The following is a 23,059-nucleotide window of genomic DNA, read 5'->3' as shown; positions in this document are numbered from 1 at the left end:
TCTTAATTTACCACTCAAGACCACATCTTACACAGGTGCTATAATGTTAAGTCCATTTACCATGGGCTTTCATCTGACCTCCAGCTGTACTGCATCTGAAGATCTCCATTACAGTAAATGCCACTGAAAGTCTGAATGAAATCACATTTCTTGTTTTAATTACTTTTTGGCATGGCAACGTGATTCACCATTATAGAATTATTTCCTTTTAGTCCAATTAGGATAAAATCTTCAAGAGGGTACAGGGAATAACATAACCATAGGGCCCTTATATTTTGGATCCTTTATCTTGAAAATCTAACCCAAAGATTTTTAAGTTGAAATACGGTATTTTAAATTGTATGCATAATAAATACCATTCCTGTTTTTTTGGTAGATTCAATGCCTGCCTTTGTATTTGAAGAAGGACAAAAAGGAATTTGGCTTTTTTCTTTATTAAGTTTATTTATTCTGAGAGAGCGAGTGAGAGAGAGAGAGGAGAAGACAGAGCAAGCACAAGCAGGGGAGGGCAGAGAGAGGGAGAGAGAATCCTAAACAGGCTCAATCCCACTAACCATGAGATCATGACCTGAACTGAAAGCAGGAGTTGGAGGCTTAACCCACTGAACCACCCCAGCACCCCAAGGGAATTTGGCTTTGTAAGTAAATTATCTAATCTAGAATAGATGAGATTGGGAAAGAAGACAAAGGAAATCTTAGGGAAAGCCCTATTTTTATGGGAGAAATTCAATGTCTTCATTTAGGATTATACAGGTTAATACTGTAAATCAATTGGTCACCCATCAAATGACAAGTATGCTTAACTTCAGTATTTCACTAAAGATTGTATAGGAATATATAGTGGCAGTCATTTGCCACTTTAAATAGCAGTTGCTGAAAACAGACTAAATCATTACTTTTAGTTTACTATTTATTTCAGCTTGGAAAAGGTATCTTCCTGCCTTCCACACAGAATTACACGTTTAAAATAAATACAATGGAAGTGATGGACTTAAGTAACAAAGGAATAAGATACAAGTTCCAGCTGTGCCACTAATTAGCCATGTGACCCTGCACGTCACTTTCAGTTTTCTTATCTGTAAAATGGCAACAAATATACTTGCCTTATTTTTCTCATAGGGCTGTTGTAGAAATAAAAACAATAACATGAAAAGTATTTTGTGATTTACAAAGGTAGCATATGAACAGTGGAGAGGCTCCTGGCTGTCTCAGTCACAAGAGCATACGACTCTTGATCTCGGGGTTGTGAGTTCAAGCTCCATAATGGGTATAAAGATTACTTAAACAAAAACTTCAAAGAAAATATAAGTGGAAACTAATTTGGAACCTATGTAAATGTGGGTTATCTTGTATTTTCTGAGCACCCTGAAGACCAACCAATATAATCACTCCACAATAACATTATAAATATACACAAGGAAATTAGGCTCCCTCAAGGTTGTGAGACTATTAAATGATATTTTACAGTACTGTGAGGAATCCCAGTTCTAGGAAATGCTCAAGGGGAAAAAAAGCACAGTTTAAAGAGACTGAGAACAACTACAGCTATACTCCTCTCCAAGATTCACAACATATCCTAGCACATGAAAGTCCTGCAGTGAAGAAACCCATTTTAACTGTTTAACTCAGCTAATATTCAGGGGTGTAAAATTTAAAAAACACACAGCTTATTAAAATCAACTTAAGGGAAACATTATTCTTAAAGAAAAAAGGAACAATTGCCTTGATATTACTGAAGTTTAGCAGAAATTTTCCAGTGACAGATATTTAGTGATGCCTGTGGTAATCCCATGACACTACTTCTATCCCTCATGACACTTCCCCACATCATGCCTTTTATACTTATTAATGGTCTCTCTCACTAAACTGTAATTCTGTAAGGGCAAGGACCATTTATTTCTAAAATGGCCACCATGGAGTTTTGTTCAATAAGGCTTCTTGAATTAAATTATCTGTTACAGACTGCTTAAAACCAATGCCAATTTATACAGTATATGCTTAAAAATATACCTTTAATGATATAGACAGGGCCTGGCAAATTGTTTCTATAAAAGACCAGATATTAAGTATTTTAGGCTTTACAGGCCATGCAGTCCCTGTCACAACCACCTCACTCTGCTGTTTTAGCTTAAAAGCAGCCAAAAATGATGGCTGAGTGCTGTGTTCCAATAAAATTTTATACAAACAGGTGGCAGACTGGATGCGGTCCATAGGCTTTGTTTGGCAACCTCTAATACAGATGAATTCTTTCAGTATTCTCCAGATACAATATTGCATATAGCCTACATTCTTCTTTTAAAAAGATAAGCCACAAAAGCCCAATATTACAGAAAAAGAAGTGTAACACAGATCTAATTTCAGTTGTTACCACTGCCATCATGCCCAAGTTCAAGCAGTGTAAATTAAAATGACTCTTCACAATGTATATCCCCTCTATTAACCAACTTAGATTTACCTTATATTTTTCTTTGGCTTTCTCTTTTCCAAGAAGTTTAAGAACTTTATCAGCTAACAGCATGCTTTGTTGATTTTGGAACCCTTCTAGTATACACACAGCAGTGACATCTAGAGATGATGGAAAAAACAAAAGTATAAAATTATTGCAAAGATGATTAGCAGCATCAAATGGGCACCATGTACCACAGAAAGCCAAACCAAATTGATGGCCTGATGTAGCTATCAATTCCATTTCCAATAATTTGCTTCTCAACACTTTAGTTTTATATACTCTATAACTCAAACTTGAAACTCAGAAATTCATTCCACTTCTCTGGTTATTCACTTTTCTCACCTGTGAAATCCAAGGAACTATCCTGTATGGTTTGTGATGTTTCTTACCACCCTCACATTCTACATAGTAATTAAATGAAGAATCCAGGAAGACTCCCTTGTGCCCAGCACCTAAAGGCCTTATCAATGTAATGTGGCTTTCTCATGTCTGATTCTTTTTATAGACCTCACAAGTTATTCCTTGTGTCCAAAGCCATCTTGCCAGGGAGCTCTCAATTAAATCTGCTTCAAAATACCATTTTCATCTGGTTATGCCACAGCTCAAGATAAAGTGGTTTGAAATTTAAAAGATCAGTGGTTCCTGAACCTCTCAACCTTTTAGAGTATTCAAGCATTGGCTGTTCCCACTCTTTCTGAATTCAGTTTCTCAGAATTCCAAATCTTTGCTCCTCCAAACAAGTCAATCTGTTCATATGTTCCCCGGATAACCTGGCTAATGCCAAAGTCAATGTCTTTTTCCCATCTCAGTCCACCTATCTAAAATCCACTTAATCAGCTTTCTGCCAATTATTAACTGGTAATAACTTCAAGGGCTGGCTCAAAACTCAGAATTCTCTTTTTCCAAAGCAACAGTCCTTCTACCCATCACCAAAATACACACCACCACAAAACCTCAAATTTTTCTAAAATGGTCTCTAAACCACTCTCACTTGGTAATCCAGACTTTTAAAAATAAAATGGATTTTTCCTTTTAAATAATGTTATTTTAAAAAGTAATTATGGCTAAATCTGATTATTGATGCTTTTAAAGCAGATTTAGCTTGTAGAAATCACTTTGGTTTAGCTCCACGTCACCCACAAAAATGTACATTAAAATAAGCCAGTAGCCTATATTCTAATTGGAGTTTTAGAAGCAGATATGCCCAATTAGAGGCTGCAGAATATTTACTTACAGAATTTATCAGAATGGCAAATTCACCTGATGCTTTGTACCAAATACATAATTTCCAATTGGGTATAAAATAATGTTTGAAAATACCAAGCACAAAAATACAAATGTTTTCTTTAATGACTCATCTGAAAATTATTTCATGTTTATATAGGACATTAACTGAAAATATGTAGAATCTTAGCAACACTGTCACTTACTAAAACCTCTTTTCTGATTTCTTTATCATGGAATTACACTGATGCTCATTAATTGCCAAGTTAAAAATGTATGGTATATAAACTTCAAATCTTAATACTAATTTAGTCCCATAATTGAGAACAGAAACAATACTCAAGTATCAGAAATCTCAATTTAAATTAGAAAACAAATTCTCAGCTGGGGAAGAATCTAACTTTTAAATACAAGTGATTTCTCTACTTCATATAAACTTACCAATGACTACAAAGCCTTATATAATTTTCATATGTAAACACAAAAATACCCTCACCTTCTAAACATTCCTTCTTATTGTCTAGCTTCTCGTGGGCTTTTGCACGTCTAAAGAGAGCTTTCACATATTTGGGATTAAGTTCAACAGCCTTTGTACAATCTTGTGCCACCTCTTTCCATTTTTGCTGTAATTGAAAGTATTAAAAAAAAGTCACACTAAAGGAATCGCTGTTCAACAGAAATTACTTTTCGAAACTTAACAGGCTGAGTGTTAAGTCTCACAACACACAAAAATATTCCCAATACATAAAAAGAGTTAAGATCCACAATATATTACAACAGCTCTGTAAATACCTGTAAATAAAGAAAAGCAACCTGATTTTCAAAAACAGGCAAAGGACATACTTAGGCCATCTTTCTACCACCAAATCTACCAACCTACCTGCATCTCTGTGCTCCTATCATCTCCTTCCCTCCTGTTAAAACTGAGGAAGCACCCCTCTTCATCAAAGGCCAATCCTCCACTTGTGAGCTGGATCCATACTCTCTCCACTTCAAAGACTTTACTTTGTTAGCTATTTCACCTCTACATCAATCTACATCTCTACTGAATCATTCCCATGAGCATATAAAGAAAAAGAAAACGAAAAAAAAAAAAACACTTACACTAGTTATTTTCCATCTTTTAAAAACCCTCCTTTGAGTCCATAATTCCCTGCAGCTACTACCCCATTTCTTGGTTCCTCTTTATTGCCAAACCTCCAAAGAACTGCCGCTCTAATTGATTTCTACCTACTTCACTGGCTGCTCCTTCTCAATTCCCTTTGCTAAATTCTTCCCCTCCACCTGAGTCCTCAAGGTCTCATCTCTTCTCTCCCCCTAGGTGACCACATCTAACATCCTGGCATTATATAAAATAGAAAATTAGATGACTCCCAAAAGAGACATTTCTCAATTCAACTTCTACGTAGCTGTCTCACTCCTTCCCCATTCCACTATTATTTACATTCCTGCTTTTCTTCACCCTTCATATCCAATATAACAGCAACTTGTTGGTCTCAGCTTACTTCATGTTTCACATAGGCTGCCTCAGCAACATCCTTACTTGGTGTCCCCATCTCCACTCTTGCCTCCCTACAATATATTCTTGACAGAACATTGAAAGCAATTTTAGAGGATGTCCCTGCCTTACTTAAAACCCTTAAATATTTCCATTACACTCAGAATCAAATTCAAACTCCTTACCGCTGTAGACTTTGTCTCATCTGCCCTCTGCTGCCTCTCCAATTGCATCTCTCTATACTCCAGGATCCTTTATAATTCTTTAATCACACCAAACTCTTTCCTGCCTCAGAGCAATTATACACACCGTTTCCTCTATTTGTAACACTGTCTCCTCTACTGTTTTATGCACCAATCCCATCTCTAGTCATTTTTTTATTACTGAATCATGTTAATTATTTAAAGCATTTGTGAAAATGTCATTTAAATAGTTCATTGTTTAGCTATCCTTGAGTTCTATGCATAATGATTTGCTTTTATAGACCCAGCTTGTACCATAGCAACCTTCCATATAGGAAGATAGTCAGTAATATCTGGTTGAACAAAAAAATGCGGAGACTACAAATGCCCAATAACCGCAGAAAAGAATAGTGAACTTCAGCAACATTTCTAAAAGTGCAAATTAAAACAATGAGAGAAAAAATGGCAAATAATATTAAGACTGATAATATAGTCAGCGAGAGTAATGGAAAACAAGCATGCTCATATTGTTGGGAGTAGGTGCTGATGCTATCTCTTTAGATTTCCATTTCTAGAATTTTATCCTCCCGAAAGTATGCAAAAAAATACTTAATGAAAATATTTACTCAAATACTGAATGCAATAGGTAAAACAGGAAACAACCCAAATGTTCATCACTAGATGTTCTCCAGTATACAACCATGTAACAGCTACTACATATACCATTTCAGAAAGAATAAAACAAATCTGCATGTGCTAAGAAAAGCTGCACAAGATATAGTGGCAATTAAAGAATGTCACAAACAATTCTGTGTAATACGTTTGGTCTCCCCGCATGCTACTATTAATATTTATGGAAACAAAAAATTGAAAAAAATAGCCTCAAACTGTTGAGAAGGATGGGGTTACCAGAAACTCCACTGTAATTTCCTGTATTGTCTAATTGTATAGAACCTGATATATATAATCTTAGATTATATTTTTAACCAGCAAAACTCAAATCTGTTCTTAAAAAAGTTATGTAATTAAAAGATATGAAAACAAAAAGCCTGTAATTTCAAAACTTCAAAAAACTTATTAGGTTTATTTGAGTGGTACTAACTGAAACATTATGCAAATAAAGAAAACAAAAAGAACAGGAAAAAAAAAAAAATCCTAAGATACATACCAACTGTTCAAAGGCAGCAGCTCTGTTTTGATAAAATGTGGAAAGGTCAGCATTCTTCTCTATAGGGCACAAACTGATCGCCTCAGTATAGCACTGAATAGCTTGTTCATATTTTCCTGCTTTAAAATATTTGTTGCCTTTGTTCTTGGCTGCTTGCGCTCTATCAAGAGAGTTCTGAAATGAGAAGAAAGAACACTTATCAATACTCAGGAATAGATTAAGATCAGAGACTAAACAGTGATAAACTCACAGAAGAAAAATGGGTATGTAGAATAGCTGTTTACGATGTAAGTCACTTCATATAAATATCTTCATGGGATAAAGTCTCAGTAGTAGGACTGCTAAGCCAAAGGTTTATGTATTTTTAATTTCAAAAAAACTGCTGTAGTACTTTATATTTAAAATCCACTTTCTTGCCATTCCTGCCAGCAAGAGTTGTGATAGCTAATTTTTGCCAACCTAATGGGTTATCAGTCAGAAGTGACTACCAGTTAGGATGCATTTGACAATGTCTGGAGAAATTTCTGATGGTCACAACTGCAGGGGGTAGGTTTGGGTAGCTGCTACTGTTACCTAGTGGGTAGACATCAGGGATGCTGTTGACATTCTGCAATGCACAGGACAGCCCCCCAACACAAAGAATTATCAAATCCAAAATGTCAATAGTGCCAAGTTCATCGAAAAACCATGGTATAAAGTAATACTCCAATATTATTTTGATTTACATTTTCCTCTATTAATGAATCTGAAAATCTTTTCATGTTTATTGGCCATGAGGCTTTTTTATTCTGAAAACCACTTATTCATGTGTGTTGCTATTTTTCTGTTGGGCTGTTTGTCAATAGTATAGAATAGATACTAGACACACTTTGTCATCTTCATTATAATTGTTATCCCAAATCTGTTGTTTGCTCATCAATAAATTTTCTGTACTCTTGTCTTAGTCTCAGAGTCTTCCTAGAGGACCCAACTTACATACTGTGTACAATAAGAAGAGTTCGTAGGTAGTACCCACTGAGGACAGTTGTGAATACTTCAGTCAACATTTGGGAAGCGTTCTGGAGACAATTCCAGTTATCCAGATTCTAGCTGCTAAGTCCAAGAGCTTTGTGGCATGTCTTTACCCAAAACTTATTGTTTGTCAGCATCATCCAACTTTATTTTTTAATTTTTTTATGTTTATTTTTAAGAGAGAGAGACAGAGCGCACATGGGGGAGGGGCAGAGAGAGAGAGAGAGAGAGAGACACACAGAATCCGAAGCAGGCTCCAGGTTCTGAGCTGCCAGCACAGAGCCCGACATGGGGTTCGAACCCACAAACCGTGAGATCATGACTTGAACTGAAGTTGGACACTCAACTGACTGAGCCACCAGGCGCCCCAGCATCATCCAACTTTAACAAATATGTGATTATGAAAGAATACATAATGTCTGCAACAGGTAAGCACTGACAAAACAAAAGCAGAAGTAGTTGCCCTCACAAATAACTTACAGGAGTCGTGAAAGCCAAGTTGCTTATGGACCAGGGCATCTCACTCCTAAACAGAAAAGTGAAACACCAACCTTTTTTTGAATGTGCTCTTTTTCCCCCTTACTCTTGCTTCATTTTTCTTTGCTGCTTTCCCCCCACTATTTACCTTTTGTTTCCCTTCTCCTTTAATCCAAGTACTACTCTAATTATTTTTTAAAAGTATAGTGTGCAAAGATTTGTTGGAAACTCCTTTTATCTAAGTTCAGAATATTAAACAGCTAGTTTAAGCCAGCTAGTGTCAATAAGGAACACATTTTAAAACTAGGATGTAGGGGTGCCTGGGTGGCGCAGTCGGTTAAGCGTCTGACTTTAGCCAGGTCACGATCTCGCGGTCCGTGAGTTCGAGCCCCGCGTCAGGCTCTGGGCTGATGGCTCAGAGCCTGGAGCCTGTTTCCGATTCTGTGTCTCCCTCTCTCTCTGCCCCTCCCCCGTTCATGCTCTGTCTCTCTCTGTCCCAAAAATAAATAAACGTTGAAAAAAAAAAATTTAAAACTAGGATGTAGGAGACCCAAATAAACCACAAATAAATTAAAAGATGAATATAAAATCTTCTATTTGTCAAAAGCCTCAATCATCTTCCAAACGCTTTGACAGTGAAAATCTTTAGCACAAAATATCCATAATAGACAATCAGGAATCTCTTATATATCTATAGACTATAGGAGGGTAACTATCAAGTTATTGCTGGAAAAGTGCATTTGAAGCAGCCCCTACAGTCCTCCCACTCCATTGAGAGGAGAAGTGAGCCTGGACTAGGGCTGTCATCCAGAAGGAGTGAGGATCCCCTACACCCAAGAGGTAAGTGATAGGCATACCTTGGCTGTCTTACAAGAGACCAAACTGCTGAGAACTGCTACCATAGAAAAAAATTTAATACCCTAAGAGAGAGGCACCCAACTCAAATAGAAAAACTAGTATTTGAGAAAACAGGATAAACCAGGCAAACTGAAACTTTAACATCAGAGGAATAAGAGGCTATCACAGTCATTTTAAAAGGAGTCTGCTTTGAAAGAATACTAATTAGACATCTTGAAAATTAAAAAGGATTATTATAATCAACTCAACAGACAGTCTGGGATTGGGGTGCCTGGGTGGCTCTGTCGGTTAAGCATATGACGTTGGCTCAGGTCATGATCTCACATTTCATAGGTTTGAGCCCCACATCGGGCTCTGTGCTGACCGCTTGGACCCTGGAGCCTGCTTCAGATTCTGTGCCTTCCCTTCTCTCTGCCCACCCCTGCTTGAGCTATCTCTCCCTCTCCCTCTCTCTCCCTCCCTGTCTCTCTCTCAAAAATAAACATTAAAAGAAAAAACTCAGTTTCTGCTGAGATCATCTTAATAGACAGTCTGGGACTATATATTAGAATGGGCATAACTGAGGAGCAAATTAACAAGTAGAAGATAGAGCCAAGGAAATCTGTCAGAATGCAATGAAAATAGAGGACAGGAAGATGAGACATTTGGAGGAAAACCTAAATGACATGGAATATAAATTCAGATGTTCCAACATCTACCTATCTGGAATTTAGAAGGAAAGGCACAGAATGGTGTGTTGAAGGAAACATTAGAAAAATTCCTGGAGGGGCCACCGGCTAGCCCAGTCAGCAGAGCATGCAACTCTTGATCAGGGTTGTGAGTTCAAGCCCCACATTGAGTGTGAGACCTACTTAAAAAAAAAAAAAAAGAAAAAAAGAAAAGAAAAGAAAATTCCTGGAGCTGAAATAACACACATTTTTAGACACATCATGGTGAAATGTGCCAACAAAAATCCTAAAAGTTTTTAGGTAGAAAAAACAGATTATCCACAAAGGAAAAAGAACCAAAGTGGTATTAGAATATCACCAACATGGGGTACTAAAAAACAATGAAGTAACAACTTTAAAGTTCTGAAGAAAGATTATATCCAATCTAGAATCTTTTACCTAGCCAAACTAGTTTTTAAGGTTGACTGCAAGAACAGAAATAGAGGTAGTATAACTTCCTTATCACTAAAAATAGACCCAAAAGTAGGGCAAATTATCAATACAAGTAGAAAGGGGAGGATAAAGGAAGAAACAAAAAAGGTTACATATGGCAGGAGTCATTAAACAGGTTAATAACAACAAATGTCAATAGGTTAAATCTCCATATTAAAAAATTTTCAAACTATGCTATCAGGCATGACCTAAAACAAAGTGACAGGTCAAAAAGACTATAAAAGTTAGAGAAGGCAAACACTAAGAAAAATAAGGCAGTATCAGACCAAAAAAAACATTAAAAAGCCTCAGATGGAACACAAAAGGACAGCTTTACTGATAAAAGGCTCAATTTGCCAAGAACACATCATAATCAGGAATCTTTATGGGCTAATAAAACTTCAAAATAAGGAAAGTTACTTTTGATACTAAATATCAAGATAAACATTCTTCCAATTTTTGGCAAAACGTTTACAATGTTTCTAACTCATTTAGGACATGGCTAATACACATCCTTAAACACTAGGGACTGTTTATGTAGAAAATAATGTGGCATATTAAAAGCATGTGAGAAGTATATTTGACTACAGACCTACTGAAGACTGTTTTTAAAAGTTTATTTATTTATTTTGAGAGAGAGAAGGGGGGGAGGGGCAGAGAGAGAGGGAGAGAGAGAATTCCAAGCAGACCCTGCACTATCAGTGCACAGCTCAACAAGGGACTAGATCCCACGATCCCACCAACTGTGAGATCATGACCTGAGCTGAAATCAAGAGTCAGATGCTCAACCGACTGAGCCACCCAGGTGCCCCAGTATTTTTTTTTTAACTTTTTTATTTTTTTAGAGAGAGAGAGAGAGCAAGCGAGAGCATGAGCTGGGGAGAGGGGCAGAGGGAGAGAGGGAGAATCTTACACAGGCTCCATGCATGGAGCCTGATTCGACCCTGGGATCATGACCTGAGCTGAAATCAGAAGTCGGACACTCAATTGACTAAGCCACCCAGGTGCCCTTATTCAGTATTTTTAATAAAGATTTATAGATTAGATAAAAACATCTTCTGGACAGAGTAATGACCTTGTCTCCGCAGAAACAGGTAATGAACTCCTTCCTGTCTATTAGAAGTTTAAGGCTAAATAATATCATACAGAATACAAGAGGAGGCAGTTATAGCAAGGGCTAACAAGTTAAAAGAACAGACATATCTGGAGAGATGAGTACACAAGGCTTTCCTTTCTCTACTTAGAGGATGGATACTTATTTTTATCCAGCAAAGTCTAAATCAACTTAAAACCAACCAAGTGAATCTTTCAATTAGCTATTTTCCTCCATTAGTCGTTTTATAATAGCTCCTTTTAAAAGTTATTAAAAATTCTTTAACTCCAGGGCACCTGGCTGGCGCAGTTAGTAGAGCATGCAACTCTTGATCTCGGCGTTGTTGAGTTCAAGCCTCATGTTGGGCTTGAAAAGTCTTAAAAAAAAAAAAATCTTTTAACTCCTAAGGCCAAAATTAGAATCTGATTAACGTCTTTTCCTTATTATACTGTAAAAAAAAACAATAGTTTGAATGACACTGTGTGGAAAAGGATCAAATTACATAGGCAAATCACCAAGTGCAAATTTTTTTCAGTTGCTTCCACTGCCACTCCAGAAAGCAAACCAAACCACATTTCTGGAGAGCACAACCTTGGTTAACATCCCTATCACCCCAAGCCCACTGTCTGCCTCATTACTTTCTGTCCAACTATTTCCCTTCCTTAATAAAAATGCAGACGGGGGGCCTGGGTGGGTTAAGCATCCGACTTCAGCTCAGGTCATGATCTCGCAGCTTGTGAGTTCAAGCCCTGCACAGGGGCTCTGTACTGACAGCTCAGGGCCTGGAGCCTGCTTCAGATTCTTAGTCTCCCTCTCTCTCTCTGCCCCTCCCCTGCTTGTGCTCTCTTTCTCTCTCAAAAATAAATAAACATTAAAATATTTTTTTAATAAAAAAAATAAAAATGCAGAGAAAGAATGGCATTACAGCAAGGACAGTACAGAAAAACTAATCATTTTGGCCCACTGATGAAATGTAGGACAAAAAGCTGGTTAACACAATGCCAGCCTTCCCCTACATCAGGAACTAGACCTTATTTTCACAAGCTTTGAGGCCAAAACCAGGCAGAAATTAAAATAAATGCACTGGACAAAAAAGTTTGTATTAGAGAACACATGACAAACAATTCTTTATGAGGGATTTTAATTCCATCCTACAAGAATCCTTCACACTGCTTTTCAGTAATCCCCACCTGCCGCCACCAGTCTACATTCTTGAGTTATAATAAGAACTTTCATAATTAAAGACTGGAGTTAGAAAACAAGCTCAAAGACAATTTTGAAAGCATATTTGATAAATGAGATGCAGACATACTGATCTAAAACATAATGGGAACATCCTGAAATGCCAGTTTATTTCATATGGTTTGTTTGCATATCTAAAAGTACTCAGGTGGTTTAAAAGTCATTTAAAAACCATTTATGTTTAAAAGACATTTAAAAGCCATTTATGTTACTGGAAATCACTTTTGGTTTGGGTAGTCGTTTTCAGGTTCTTAACATTCCATAATATTTTACACTGAAGTTATGTGAAAATGCAGCTCTCTCTGCATTTATTACAACAAATTATTTTCTAATTGCTCTGAAAATTCTTTTTAACAAGTAAATTGTATCATGTCATTCCTTGCTCAAAACCTTCCAGGAACTTCCCACCACCAAGACCTACACACAAGACTCCAAACTTTCGTTACTCCACTTCAGCCACATACTCAATTTTCATACATGAGTGTAAATTCAAACTTCATCAATACTGGTTAGAATACAGAAGAACTATGAAAAAGATGTTGACATCTGCCTAGTATGTCACATAAAGTATGGTTTAAAATGGTCTACTAGAAAACTTAGTTTTTTTTCCCCCATGCATGATTTGGGTAAGTTCCATCTCTTTCATAATGAATAACTGTTCAGCAGAGTTAACTCCATGATTCCATGTGATTCTGCTAAATGAATTCAATATTTGAAGCCAAATCTCACAAGGAATCCTGAAGTTAATGCATTAAGTAAAAAGGGCACCTGGGTGGCTCAGTCCCTTAAGCACTGGACTTGGCTCAGGTCACGATCTTGTGGTTCTTGACTTCGAGCCCCACATCGGGCTCTCTGCTGTCAGCACACAGCCTGCTTCAGATCCTCTGTCTCCCTCTCTCTGCCCCTCCCCTGCTCACTGTGTCTCTGTGAAAAATAAATAAACATTTAAAAAAATCAACTGTCAAAATTACTTTTGACAAATCTTTAGCAGAGCACCACACTGGAGATGCATGGTAAGTGCTATTACTATCCTCATTTTACATAAAGAGCAACTGAAGGCCAGACAGTCTGAGTAACTTGCTCAAGGCAGGATTCAAACTCTAGCAATTCCACTCCAGGTTGCCTAAACTTTACTTCTGTACTGCATGGATTGTCATCCACGTTTTATGAAGAATATTATTACAATCACATCCAGATTCACACTCTGGAACTGAAACAAAACAGATTCAGATATCCTATCTTGCTAACTACTAACTTTAGGGCAAAAGGTCTTTAAATGAAAAGACAAAGAGAGTCATCAGCACAATTAGATCTTTTTCTTTCTTTATGCCAAGGAAATATAACTGAATTCATTTTAATAAAAAGCACATTTGATGTGACTCCACAATCAACAGGATAGTCTTTACCCTGAAGGAACACTAGAGGCAGGTCAAGAAACAAGTAGATTGGCAGCGTCTCTAAAGAATCACCACTGATTAAAAAACCCGAAACCCCAATTCACATCAGGAAAATGTGATTAGGTAATTAGTAAACTGTGTAACTAATAACCAGAAAATTATTAGAATCAAAGTAGCAACTACATATAAATATACGCACACATATCCAAAAGTATTTGGGTAAGACACAAGAATTAAAAACAAGTAACTCAGGTAATAAATCTAAAAGGAAACAATGAAAAACACAGTAAATATGTAGGTCTCCTCTCCATAAGCACTGTGCTAGAACTTGTCAAACAAGAGGCAAAACCTACAAATCTACCCTGTACCTTTTGCAAAGGCTAATCTACTCTGGAAAAAAACAAGTAACATTTAAAGACCAAAGGAACAGATATTAAGGTATAATGCCAGTAAATTTAGTAGAATACAAAGTTGAAAAAAAAGTAATGGAGATTTGATAGTCAGTGAAGGTTACTTACAGGAATGTGCTCTGGAACAAAAATGACTAATAAAGAACAGCCAGGAAAATACTCCAAGGAGGAAAAACCACACACACACACACACACACACACACACACACACACACACACACACACACACACACAATTCAGACCAGAAAGGGTCCTTTAAAACAAGTCCTGCAAAAAAAAAAAAAAAAAAAAAAAAAAAAAAAAAAAAAAAACAAGTCCTGCAATGGTAACATTGACTACATTATAGAAAGCTTTCAATGATAGACATTTGGCAAAAAGGACTCACTGTAAATGCTCAGCAAATATTTACAAAATATTATTCTGATAATCACATATAGTTACTGTGAAAGGAAATGAGCTGGAATCAGGTAATCTATGTGTAAGAAAATAAAATGGGTATCACCATAATACACATTTACATATATCAAAATATAGACAAAGTGGTTTAACACTGTTTCTTTTCAGTGGCTTCATTCTCTTAAATTTACCAAATTCCAAAAGCATATTTAAAAATTCGAATCCCGGGGCGCCTGGGTGGCGCAGTCGGTTAAGCGTCCGACTTCAGCCAGGTCACGATCTCGCGGTCCGGGAGTTCGAGCCCCGCGTCGGGCTCTGGGCTGATGGCTCAGAGCCTGGAGCCTGTTTCCGATTCTGTGTCTCCCTCTCTCTCTCTGCCCCTCCCCCGTTCATGCTCTGTCTCTCTGTCCCCAAAATAAATAAACGTTGAAAAAAAAAAAAATTTTAAAAAAAAATAAAAAAAAAAATAAAAATTCGAATCCCAGCTTAACAGAAGTAGCAATCAACTGTGGAAAACTTATAGCATGAGAAAGTCTTTTAAAAATACTTTTATCAACCAAATATTACTTTCATATGAATAAAACCTATTATATGAATAACACCTGAGATAATAAGTCCTTTCCCGTATTATATCCCAATATTTCAAAAATCTACAACCAACCCCACCCACTGAATCATAATACAGAACACTCTTTACCTAAGAATTCATTTGTAAGAATGCAGGTTCTGCAGGATTATGGTTGTAGTTCATACAAAATCAAGTGATTTATAAAAAGAATGTCTAAGTAAGGTTTGACTGTTACACCAAGTTCTAGGTTGACTGGTGGAATAAAAATGAAAAGCTGAATTCTGAAAAAATATTCAACTTGTGGAGATGTGGACACACACACACACATGTCAAAGAATGAAGCTTCATTGGTACACTGACTCAACACCTGCTTTATACAAGGCATTTATTAGGTTCTGAGAATAGTGAGATAGAGCCAGTCCCAGCCTTCACATATTCAAGAGTATAGTAGGAAAGATATGAATAAGCAACTCTAGTACCACGTGGTAAGTACTATGGAAGGGAAAAGTTCAGTGTTATGTAATCACATAACCTATGCCCAGATAAAGGGTTCAGAAAAGGTTAAATGATCTACATGTTGTGACTTGAAGGATGAGAAGGTAGAGTATTAGGCAGTGTTCACAGAATATCCAAAGCCAAGAAATAAGAGGAAATGTCAAGAGATAAAGTTGAAGAGGTAAACAGGATCAAGATCATGGAGGATCTTAAATGATGATGAGTTTGAACTTTATCTGTTGGGCAATGAACAGAACACCACTTAATGATTTTAAGCACATAACTGTCAGGATTTTATTCCGGTAGTGACAAATGGATTCAAGGAAGACAATGAGAGTAGCAGTTATTCAGTTGAGAAATAATGGCCGTGGGAATGTAGCAGTCAGGCTTAAAACTCTTCTGGATGTTTTTCTGGATTAGATGTGGAGAATATGCCAATAGTTAAAAGTCAAGGATGATATCCAAGTCTCTGGCTTAGGAAAGTAGTCTGATGAGGCACATTAGTTGGTATTCTCAAGAAAAACAGGAAGGAGTCTGGATGTGAAATACCTGTAAGGTAATGAAGTGAGAATTCCCCCTTAAATTTGGGCCTCTTGAGAGGTGTAGGCTATACACAAGAAATTAGGAAGCTATCAGTATATGTGATAAGTTCCTGCACAGCAAGCAAGCATCCAGTGAAGGTGTGGAAAGTAAGAGAATGCTTATGATAGAACCATGAAGGTCACCAAAAGGAAGAGGTAGAGAAAAGAGCCTGGAAAGGAGACCAAGAACAATCAAGGGAGGTATCAGGAATTTTTTAAAAGGCAAAGGAAATCAGAATACAATGTGTCAGAAGCCACAGGAAAAGTTATGAAATTAAGAGAAGACAATGTAAAATACTGCCAAGGATCAAGTTAAGATAAAGAATGAAAGGTGTTCACTGTACTTAGTTACATAGAAATGTCACTGGTGACCCTGGTTTTTCTTTAAAGTTTATTTATTTTGAGAGTGAACAAGTGGGGGAGGAGCAGAGAGGGGGAGAGAGAGAATCCCAAGCAGACTCCGTGCTGTCAGCACAGAGCCTGATGTGGGGCTTGATCCCATAAACCATGAGATGACGACCTGAGCCAATACTAAGAGTCAGATGCTTAACTGAGCCACCCAGGTGCCCCAGTGACCCTGATTTTTAAAAAATGACTAGAAACAGATCATTTGAGGGGAGAGAATTACTTCATTTCAAAGATGACTGGAAACACCAGATCACTCAGTCTTTGCTCTCCTAATTAAAATGCTTAAGTACATTTCTCCTTTCCCATTCTAGAGGGCTGACTTAGATTAGTGGTTTCTAACCATTTCATGTGGGATAACTACTGTGTAACATTAAAAAAGCTTGAACACCAGAATAACTATTTTTTTTATCAAATTAAAAAACAACAGGATAGAACGCTACTATAGCCAATCAAAGTTTTAAATAAATGCACCTTTCAAAAAATCCTGTTTGAAAAAAAAAAAATACTTAAGACATCTGTGCAGCCAGAATACCATACTTGGTATATATGTGGGTGTGGTAGTCCCTTGTTGATACCTCAGAGACTCAGAGATTGAGAAGCCATATGGACAAGATGATCTTCAAAGAATCTATCCAACTTTGGAAATCTGTAATTCTTCGTCTTTTTAAAAACATTACTGAAGCAAAATAGCACCTTGTGGTAGGTTTTCCAGTGCCCCCAAATGGAACATGATTTAATACTTGAAGTATTTCAATGTCAGATGCTATCAACTGTAATTAGATGCCTTTCTTTAGTGAAATCCTAAAATCCCCATTAATTAAACAGAAATATGAATTTCTGCTTTTACTTTCTGGTGTTTATTCCAGAAAAAAAGATAACTGGATACAGTCTACATTGTACACAAAAATCTCAAGCCAGACAGTTTTATTAGTTCATTTTACATTAAGGCAAACATAGGCCAACAGACAAAAAACAATGATTTTCTCTTTTATTCACTGAACCTTGAACAGACAGTATTTGTCCATTCCTTCATTCCCTTAAAAATTATAGCTATTGCTCAGGTGGAGAAAGAACACAGCATCAGGATTCTGCCAGTTTTTCCATCAGTTGAAACAAATGACTTCCTTATTTACAAAACCCACTAAGGTTGCCAACTGAAAGGTGCTATTCAAATATAAAGCAATTTCTCCAACCACAGATAATAAATAAATTATAACTAGTGGTCAGTTATATTTAGATAAATCTAATAATAATTCTAAGGACCAGACTATAAAAAAGACAAAAAATAGTCTTTCAGTATTTATTGGTCCATCAGTAAAAACACAAATTTCCTTTACAAAAATGGAAAAGACATTCCTACTGTTGCTTTAGTGAAGAATCATTTAGTAATTCAAAGCAAGAATATAAGCCCACAAATTCCACAAGGTGAACAACCATATGTGTCTTTTGCTCAGTTTAAGGTCAAAAATAATAAATCATTTTAGAGCAGTTCAAGTTACACAAAGAAGTCAATCTTAAAATCTAATTTTTAGCAGCAGTGAATTAATAAAAAATTATTCTGATAAAATGACAAAACACTCCAAAAATTTAAAAATCATCACCCTGTTATCCCAGGCAATGCTGAAAAACTAAAAATGGACTCAAGAAAATCTAAAATCTGTAAGACAGTTTGCTAAATTCTATACCAATGGTGTACTAAATTCAAACACCAAATGAGTGAGACAGAGAAGTTTTTGAAACTACAAAAAAATGTCAAAAAGTTTCATGTGTAAGAATTATTTTTTTTTAGTGATTATAGAACTAAAAGCTTTTATATATTTCTCATTCATTCATTATTCTTCCGTGATTAAACTAACAAATGAAATAAAAATGACCAGAGAATTTCAGATTTGTCATTAGCATTCAGAATCACCAATTTTCAGGGCTGGAAAAAATGAGACTGAAAGAGAGTATTTTAATTCTCTTATTGTATGGGATGACATTAAGATCAGAGGGATCAAATGACTTTCCCAAGGTAACTATGCTGGAGAGCCCACCATAGAGTGCAGATTTCCTAGTTCTCACAGTCCATAGGTTCTTCCAGCTTACTACACGCATTTTTCTACATTAAAAAAAAAAAAAAAAAAAAGCTGGGGTGAGGGGGCAATGTTTTACTCTGCCATTGCAAAGACTGTCTCTGGCTCTCTTCATGGCCTAGCACAATGTCTGACATATATTAGGCATGAAGCTATGGTAGTTCACTCCCACATAAAACTTCCTTTAAAGCTTATTTGACTACTTAGCAAAACCATGTCTTTAACCTGAATAATGTAAGGTGGAAATGACTTGCAAATGTATTTAACTGGGAGTTTTTTGATCAAAGGTTTCAATGAACTCTGATTTACTCTGGAATTACCACTGTACAATCTGAGAGGCAGATAAAATCCTCCACCCTACCCTATCCCAGTATTGTTAAATGTAGCCAGGTCAATTGCCCACAGCTGTCAGATACCAAAAGGATTTAACAGTCTGTTCAACAAAACCATACAAAGTAGTTCAGCAGATACTCTGATGCGTGGCCTGACATCAAAGAACCTTTATCACGCAGGCCAGGCTTGGTCTGGTAATTTTTCACGTAAAATTTAAAAACGAATTTAAGATGCTTCTACCCAGAAAGTTTAAAAACTCATTCCCATAGATAAAAAAGCAAATGCTACTCAACACCATTTCGCTTTGCCAACCAACAGTCACTGTATTTACCCATCCCATACCCTAAGACTTCAAATAACGGGGTGGCTCATTATTAAAGGTTATTATCTATCAAATTCTAGGCCTTGGAAATCACAATTCCTATCAACCACAATGTACTAATCATTCATGGAATTTGGCTTCCCTCATTAGTTAAACACAATCATCACATTTGCAAATATCCCCCGTACCCAAAACACCAGAGATAAATGCTGTGTCACTCAGAAAAAACAAAAACCAACAAAAAAACCCCCACATATGTGTTTTTCTGAAACTAAAAGGAAACTGTCAAAGAAGGCCGCTAACCTGTGCCCTCGGGCTATTCCAATCCCTACAAAAGCATCCAGAAATGTGCGTCCCTAACCTCATGTGCTTCCAGGCAGCTTTCGTCTGACGGGAAGCCCCCTGACCTGCACAACTCGTCAAGAAAAGGCTGCACCCGCTGGGTTCCACCTCCACGGCCCAGGGCTACTTCTCACCATTTCCAGGTGAGCACCGGAGCCGTCGGGATGTCCGCTGCCTGGGGCCGGACTGGCCCTACCCTCCGGGGTCTTCCGCTCGCTGTTGCGCTTTAAACCGCCGGCGTCTCCTCGGCCCCCAGCCTCCCGGCGCCGCCGCTGCCTGCTCCACAGGTACATGGCACCTGCACCTAGCAGCAGGGGAGCCCCGACTGCCAGCGCCAGCTGCCATCGCGGCAGGCCCCCAGTGCCGGGGCCTGCAGTCGCACCGCCGCCGCCCACCCCACTCCCGGAGCTAGGCGCAGCCGCTGCGACCACCGCCGCCTCCACAGGCTTAGAGGCGGCCATGACTGAGTGTCCTCCGCCACCGCCTCACTGCTGGTCGCGGGCGCCTCAGTCACCAGGTAGCGTGCGAAGGAAGACCAGAAGGAGGGAACGGAGGCAATGAGCGAGCGAGCGAGCACGCTGGGAAGCAAGAGCGGACGACAGAAAAGGGCCAGAGGTCACCGGAAGCCCAGGGCATGCCGGGCCAGACCCTACCGTCCTTCTCCTCCCGTCTTAACCGTAGGCGGGGACGGAAATAGGGGAGAATTACTTCCGGGTTAGGGGGAACAGGGCGGGAGAGAGTCGTCTTAAGTGGCTCCTTCTCTTTCTTTAAGCCTCCTCGCTGTTTGTGACACTAGCTTCTGGAGTTTTCGGCCTCCAGTGGTAGCCAGTGTCGTCCTCTCCGTCTTCAGAGGGTCCTCTTATCTTGAGAAGCGGAGGAGGGGCGCATATAAGTCGGATCTACAGTGCGCAGGCGGTCAGTGGAGGATTTGCAGCAGCCATAAATGGGCGGGAGTGGCTGAAGAGTTGTGAATGTTATTGGCTGGCAGGAGCAGTGGGCGGGGCGTAGCCCAAATAGCCCAATTTATTGGTAGAATTTGGGCCTCCTTTTCCCGTTTCAGCCACGTAGGCGCTTCTTAGATTCTCAGGTCCTGTAGCTTGGTTTTATGTCTTCATGTCTGTGAAGCCAGTGGATTAGAAGGACTTGTAAAGGTGTATAAAAGAAGAGCTCAAAGCTATAGGTAGCCTGTTGTGTCACTGATTCTTTTATTTCTACTATGGCCAGATTTTAGTTTGGAGGCATTTAGATTGGGGGCAGATAGCAGAAATCGGAGTTGGGGGAAACGGGTAAATCTAAATTTGCTTCGGCCAAAACGGCTTGAGTCCCTATGGTTCACCGTCTGCACCAGTTACGAAAGCGATGATGATGTACGGGAACTGAATGGGTAGAAATGCGAAGACCCAGAGTTCCCACCTACTAGCGGCTTTCCAGTACATATTTGTGCCTTGTGCTGGATTTCTCCTGACACACCAGCCCACATCGCAATCCCTGGAGCACCCGCGCCCTCCGCAGTGCTTTGATCCTCCCGCTGCCTTGGGTGTTTTGCACTAGCTGTCTCAGATTTCTTGCTTCATTCCTAAACCGAAATGTCAATCCATAGCTTTCATATATCGAATAGCTTTGTCAAGTCCTTTCCCCGTGCTCTGGACCAGACATCTTAAAATACAAGCATTTCCCTTGCAAGGAATTTTTCGGAAGTCATAGTATTTTCAATTGGAAAAGGCAGGTATTACTAGAGAATCAATTCAGAGCTATGACTCCCTATTTCAAATACACTGGTCTGCAAACCCTTATATTAAAAATTTAGAAATGATCATTTTGCTTTGGGGCACAACAGAATTTTCAACATGACAGTAGAGCTACATAAAGATTGAAATACAATGTAGTAAGTGGCACCAAAATAGACGGATTAAATTAGAATGGGCTGATTTGAATGTTTCAGGATCATTGCTTTTCTCCCGCTTCATGTAGATTCCAGTTAGTAAATTGCTTTCAGGTAAAGGGATTCCTTAGTAACAGACTAAAAGATGAGCTAAAAATAATAGCAATTGGGGCGCCTGGGTGGCTCAGTCAGTTGGGCATCCGACTTCGGCTTAGGTCAGGATCTCACGGTCCCTGAGTTGGAGCCCCGCGTGGGGCTCTGTGCTGACAGCTCAGAGCCTGGAGCCTGCTTTGGATTCTGTGTCTCCCTCTCTCTCTGACCCTCCCCATTCATGCTCTGTCTCTGTCACAAAAATAAATAAACGTTAAAAAATTTTAAAAATAATAGCAATAGAATTGAGTTGATCAAATAGTGGTTGGGGTAGGTAGTCCTCTTCCTTCTTGATTCCCAAACCTCAAAGGAAAGTCTTCTGACCCTTAATGTAATTTCACCCTTGCCTCTTCAGAATAGAATTAGGATTTTTCTTTCTTGAAATTTCCATTTTTCAGCAGCCTCGGGGGATTGTAGAATGCTAGTAATTACTATTGGCAGGAACTAAGTCATTTGAAGGTTTTTATTTTTAGCTGTTACTTATTTATCAAAATAGGTAACATTGTTATGGTTGCAATACAAGTTATAAAAGTTTTACTGTGAAAAATCTCCCTGTCCCCAGACACCCAGGTCCCCTTTCCAAAGACATCAGTGTTAGAGTTTCTTGAAACACTTTAATATTTATCTAAAGGGCTGCTTTTGTTGGTTTGATTTTTAAGGTTGTCATCAGTAAATGAATTTGTTCTTGTTTCTTTTGTGATTTGTTAAACGTAACATTTTCATTCCCTAGCCTATTCATCTTTTTTCCCATTTTCTCTATCATTTCCTAATTGATTATAATATAGAACTGCATGTCACTAGTTCTGTGACCTTATTGACCTGATGCATAAATTTCTAAGCTGTGAAATAGCGAAAACACACCTCTCACACCTTTAGATGAAAGATTTAACTAGATAATATTTAAGGTCTTCTTCGTATCTTGTTTGTTGCAAAATAGCAGACATTCACTGCTTAATTTTCTATTTCTAAAATTTGAAAGGAGAGAAGTAAAATTGTTTCTAAGAAAACTGAAGTTTTGTGTATGTGAACACAGACATTTTCTTTCTCTTGCTAGATTCATGGAACTCAATAGAAGATTTCTTTATCTCTTCTCTGGTCTGTATCTTAGGAGTCAGTTGAATGAGGTAGAACATCTAATGGACTGGGATGCAAAAGACCTGAGTTTTGTTTTGTTTTAGGTAGGCTCTATACCCAACATGGGGCTTGAACCCATGATTGTGACATCAAGAGTTGCATCCTCTACTGCCTGAGCCAGCCAGGTGTCGCAAGACCCGAGTTCTCATTCTAGATTTTAATACTACTGAGCTGTGTGTGTGTGTGTGTGTGTGTGTGTGTGTGTCTGTGTGTGTCTGTGTGAGA

At 38.2% G+C, this 23,059-nt stretch overlaps 2 protein-coding genes across 6 annotated transcripts in view; one reads left to right on the top strand and one right to left on the bottom strand.

Annotated features, from left to right (window-relative positions):
- The window catches only part of LNP1 (leukemia NUP98 fusion partner 1), an 80,955-nt gene that overhangs the window by 21,181 nt on the left and 36,715 nt on the right, over positions 1-23,059 (top strand). For 2 of the 4 annotated variants that reach the window (XM_025914092.2, XM_086675622.1), the window contains exon 1: positions 20,579-20,848. The exons of 1 other annotated variant lie outside the window; for it this stretch is intronic. The gene's annotated coding sequence lies outside the window, so the exon portion shown is untranslated. Of the gene's footprint in view, positions 1-20,408; positions 20,849-23,059 lie in introns of those variants that run through there. One more of the 4 variants, XM_086675624.1, reaches the window with a different exon arrangement.
- The window catches only part of TOMM70 (translocase of outer mitochondrial membrane 70), a 69,438-nt gene that overhangs the window by 13,685 nt on the left and 32,694 nt on the right, over positions 1-23,059 (bottom strand). Inside the window, exons 1-4 of one of the 2 annotated variants that reach the window (XM_025913997.2) lie at positions 19,803-20,499; positions 6,522-6,695; positions 4,170-4,296; positions 2,456-2,565 (exon numbers count right to left, since the gene is read on the bottom strand). In XM_025913997.2, coding sequence (XP_025769782.1) covers positions 2,456-2,565; positions 4,170-4,296; positions 6,522-6,695; positions 19,803-20,129 — 738 coding nt within the window. In that variant the 5' untranslated portion in view covers positions 20,130-20,499. Of the gene's footprint in view, positions 1-2,455; positions 2,566-4,169; positions 4,297-6,521; positions 6,696-19,802; positions 20,500-23,059 lie in introns of those variants that run through there. The other variant, XM_086675621.1, reaches the window with a different exon arrangement.

This window comes from Puma concolor, chromosome C2 (genome assembly GCF_028749965.1).
Source record: "Puma concolor isolate L17-30 chromosome C2, mPumCon1.1.hap2, whole genome shotgun sequence".
NCBI lineage: Eukaryota > Metazoa > Chordata > Mammalia > Carnivora > Felidae > Puma > Puma concolor.
The sequence above is the reverse complement of the archived record's forward strand: the minus strand, read 5'-3'. Positions and strand labels throughout refer to the sequence as shown.